This window comes from Coffea eugenioides, unplaced genomic scaffold, assembly GCF_003713205.1.
Source record: "Coffea eugenioides isolate CCC68of unplaced genomic scaffold, Ceug_1.0 ScVebR1_2424;HRSCAF=3448, whole genome shotgun sequence".
Classification (NCBI taxonomy): Eukaryota; Viridiplantae; Streptophyta; class Magnoliopsida; order Gentianales; family Rubiaceae; genus Coffea; species Coffea eugenioides.
Window position 1 is genome coordinate 10,863 of NW_020862911.1, and position 3,879 is coordinate 14,741.

General features: G+C 40.7%; 1 protein-coding gene across 1 annotated transcript; it reads right to left on the reverse strand.

Annotated features, from left to right (window-relative positions):
• Positions 1 to 1,388: 1,388 nt before the first annotated feature.
• Positions 1,389 to 2,524, reverse strand: LOC113756613. Its single transcript, XM_027300248.1, has 2 exons — positions 2,153 to 2,524; positions 1,389 to 1,937 (listed from the first exon to the last, which is right to left on the reverse strand). The coding sequence occupies exons 1-2, from the start codon at positions 2,522 to 2,524 to the stop codon at positions 1,389 to 1,391; spliced, it is 921 nt and encodes a 306-aa protein (XP_027156049.1).
• Positions 2,525 to 3,879: the final 1,355 nt, after the last annotated feature.

Genomic DNA, 3,879 nt, shown 5'->3' on the forward strand with positions numbered 1-3,879 from the left:
CTCCAGGGTGTACCGTAAACTTCGATCGGTGTGTCTCTTCCAAAATCTCCTTCTTAAGTCCCTCATCTTTTGGCACCACTATCCGATTTCGAAACTTTAAAATACCATTCGTTCCCAAGTTAAAATCCGACTTCTCTCCCTTTTTGACTTTCTCCACCAACTTTTGCATTTCAGGGTCCTTTTTCTAAGTCTCTTTAATACGTTCCAACAAAGTGGAATTCACTACGATATTTTCAAAAATTACTTTTCTCGGTTCAAATCTAGGATTCCAATAACTAATTTCTTCTAACAAGTGTAAGTCCTTAATCATCAATCCGGCCACTTGCACTTGACGATTTAAAGCATCGGCCACTACATTGGCTTTCCCTGGATGGTATTTTATCGTCCAATCATAATCTTCCAGAAATTTCATCCACTTACGTTGCCTTAAATTCAACTCCTTTTGAGAAAATAAGTATTTAAGGCTTTTGTGATCAGTAAAAACCTCAAATGTTACTCCATACAGGTAATGCCTCCATTTCTTTAAAGTGAACACTACCGCTGCTAACTCCAAATCATGAGTCAGGTAGTTTCTTTCATGAGGTTTCAATTTCCTAGAGGCATACGCTATCACCTTCTCATTTTGCATTAAACACATCCCAAACCTTCCTTGGAAGCATCTGTGTAAATCACAAAACTATCTTTCCCATTCGGTAGAGTTAACACAGGCGCTCTTGTTAAACGTTTCTTCAATTCCTGGAAACTCTCTTCACACTTAGGACTCCATATAAATTTCTCACTTTTCTTGGTCAACTCAGTCATGGGTCCAGCAATTCTAGAAAAATCCTTAATGAATCTCCGGTAATACCCTGCTAATCCTATAAAGTTTCGAATCTCAGTAGGATTTTTCGGTCGTTTCCACTTTGAAACAGCTTCAACTTTAGCTGGATCCACTTTTATCCCATCCTTAGAAATTATGTGCCCCAAGAATGCCACTTCTTTCAACCAAAACTCACACTTGCTAAATTTAGCATACAATTGGTGTTCCCTCAGGGTTTGCAAAACAATCCTCAAGTGCCTCTCTTGATTCTCCATATTCTTAGAGTACACCGAGATATCATCAATAAAGACCACTATAAATTGGTCTAGATAAGATTTAAAGACCCTGTGCATCAAATCCATAAAAGTAGCAGGTGCATTCGTTAACCCAAATGGCATCACTGCAAATTCAAAGTATCCATACCTCGAGTTAAAAGCAGTTTGGGTATATCTTTCTCCAAAATCCTCAATTGAAAATAATCCCGTCTCAAAACCAACTTGGAGAATACCACTGCCCCTTGCAATTGGTCAAATAATTCATCGATGTGGGGCAACGGGTATTTATTCTTAATGGTGACATCATTCAAGTCTCAGTAGTCTATACACAATCTTAGACTCTCATCTTTCTTTTTAACAAACAGGACCGGGGCTCTCCACGGTGAATCACTCTCTTTTATAAAACCCCGTTCCAACAAGTCCTGTAGTTGCAATTTCAATTCCTTCAGTTCGGCTGGAGCCATCCGATATGGCGTCCTAGAGATAGTTGCTACTCCCGGAGTCACATCAATTTTAAAAGTTATTTCCCTTTCCGGGGGTAAGGACTCTAACTCTTCAGAAAAAACATCTGGAAACTCTTTCACTACAGGCATATCCTCCAATCTCACTTTATCACTAAGAGTGTTGATTAGAAAAGTCATATATCCCTGAACTCCCTTACTTAACATTTTTCTAACTCGGATTCCTAAGATAAGTGCAGATGAGGTTAATCTACCCCTTACATCCAGTTTCAAGGTTGCCTCTCCCGGAATGCACAATTCTACTATCTTTGTCTTACAGTTCAACTGGGCATTGTAATGGGTTAACCAGTCCATTCCTAGGATCATATCATACCCTTTAATTGCTAAGCCTATCAAATCGACCTGTAATTTATGTTCTCCAATCCAGATCTCACAATTTCTATATACCAAATTAGCAATTAGACTTTGGTCCCCAATAGGCGTTCTAACCTCCAAGTCATAAGGTAACTTAATTGGTTTCAAGTCTATTCCGCTCATGAAATTAGGGTTTACAAAAGAATGTATCGCATCCGGATCAATTAAAATCTTAGCTAAACGGTGGAAGACAAGAACCGTACCTTCAACCACCTCAGTCGCATCAGGTATCTGTTGATGATCCAATGCATAAACCCTAGCAGGCACCTTAGGTCGACTTCCTCCAGCACTGGTCTGTTTAGAGATTGACTTTTTGGCCTTTGAATGTTTCCTCCTATCTTCATTTTACTTGGACAGTTCGCAAGTTGGTACTCGGTACTACCACAAGCCAAACACTTCCCAGACTTTCTCCAACAATCATTCTCAGAGTGATTGGGTTTACCACAGTACCCACAAGTAACTTGAGGGGTCACTGCCGAATCATTAGAAGGCGCTCCCTTAACTTGAATCAGTCCACTACGATCTCCTCTGGATAAAGCTCCCCTTGAAACTCCAGCAGTTCTTATTCCTCCCATTCCTCTCCCAATTTTGAAAGGTTGTGAACTCTTACTAGTCTGTCCAGAAGTACGACTAGAAAAGTTCCTCTTCCTATTATGAAAGTTCTTAACTTGCATTATCGCACTTTCAACCCGTTGCGTTTTCTCTAAAATCTCAGTAAATGTAGAGATTTGGGTTGCGGCCAAACCCTCCTGGATTTTCACATTAAACCCTTATACAAATCGCCTTATCCTCTTCCGTTCATTAGTTACCAATTCAGGGGCATACTTGGATAGTTTAGTAAATTTTCCTTCATACTCCGCTACACTAAGGGTTCCTTGTTTCAATTTGATAAACTCATCCTTCCTCTTTTCTTGGATTAAGAGCGGAAGAAACTTTTCATTAAATTCACTCGTAAAATTCTCCCAAGTCCAAGAGGTCTGGGCTCTCTCCCATTTTCCTTTTATCATGTCCCAACAAGCACGAGACACTCCCTCAAATTGGAACGCAGCAAAATTCACTCGCCTATCCACGGTATAGTCTAAGACATCGAATATATTAGTCATCTTTTCCAACCAATTCTCCGCTACCTCAGGATCACGTTCGCCAATAAACTTAGGCGGATTAAATTTCAAGAACCTCTCCAAAACTCTATCCTCCCCTCTATCATGTCCCCCAAGTTGGTTAAGCGGTCCAGGACCTTGTCTATCAGTCAAACACTCTAGGATATCGGTCATCCTATTAATGACAGTAGCCACTTGATTATCCTCAATATTTTCTTGTCCCTGGGTTGGTCCAGTTGCCGATCCCTGATCATCCCCACGAGATTGGGCCTGTCTAGTCCCTCGTCCACGGCTTCTACCACTTTTTCGTCCTTCCATTATCCTAAATATGCCTAGTACGAGAAATGAATCAATTACGCGAGAAAATACTGAAAACAAGAACCAATCAAGAAAGCATTGAAAATAACAATAATTTACATTCATTAACATGTCAAGATCCATACAATTAGCAAGTCATGGGAGAAATCACAAAAATATAGCACACAGGTGCCACAAGAGTACTTTCAGTCATATAAGACTAAAACAAAATCAAGTGCCTCAAAAGTAGGCCACACAGTCGTGCAAAATACAATGGTCTCAGCACTCGCATCACCCCATCTAATCCTAACTGTACCAGTCAAAAGAGTCAAAAGGGTCAAAAGGTCAATCAGTCTAGACCTAGTCCACAGTAGGACTACCAGAGGGAATCTCCTCCTCAGGATCCTCCTCCGAATCCTTCTCCTAATCTGGGCTTTGGACAATATCCATCACCCCATCTATCATCTCAGTGGCATCAGCCAGGATCCCGGAAACCCGATCACGGATCTCCTCACCTAATCTAGTGAGTCGAG

Bases quoted from the DNA above. Each gene is read 5' to 3' on its own strand.
- LOC113756613 (XM_027300248.1), bottom strand. From the start codon at position 2,524: ATGGGAGGAATAAGAACTGCTGGAGTTTCAAGGGGAGCTTTATCCAGA. The intron at 1,938-2,152 runs GTACGGTTCTTG...CATAAATTACAG, and splicing joins TGCGACTGAGGTGGTTGAAG to GTCGATTTGATAGGCTTAGC.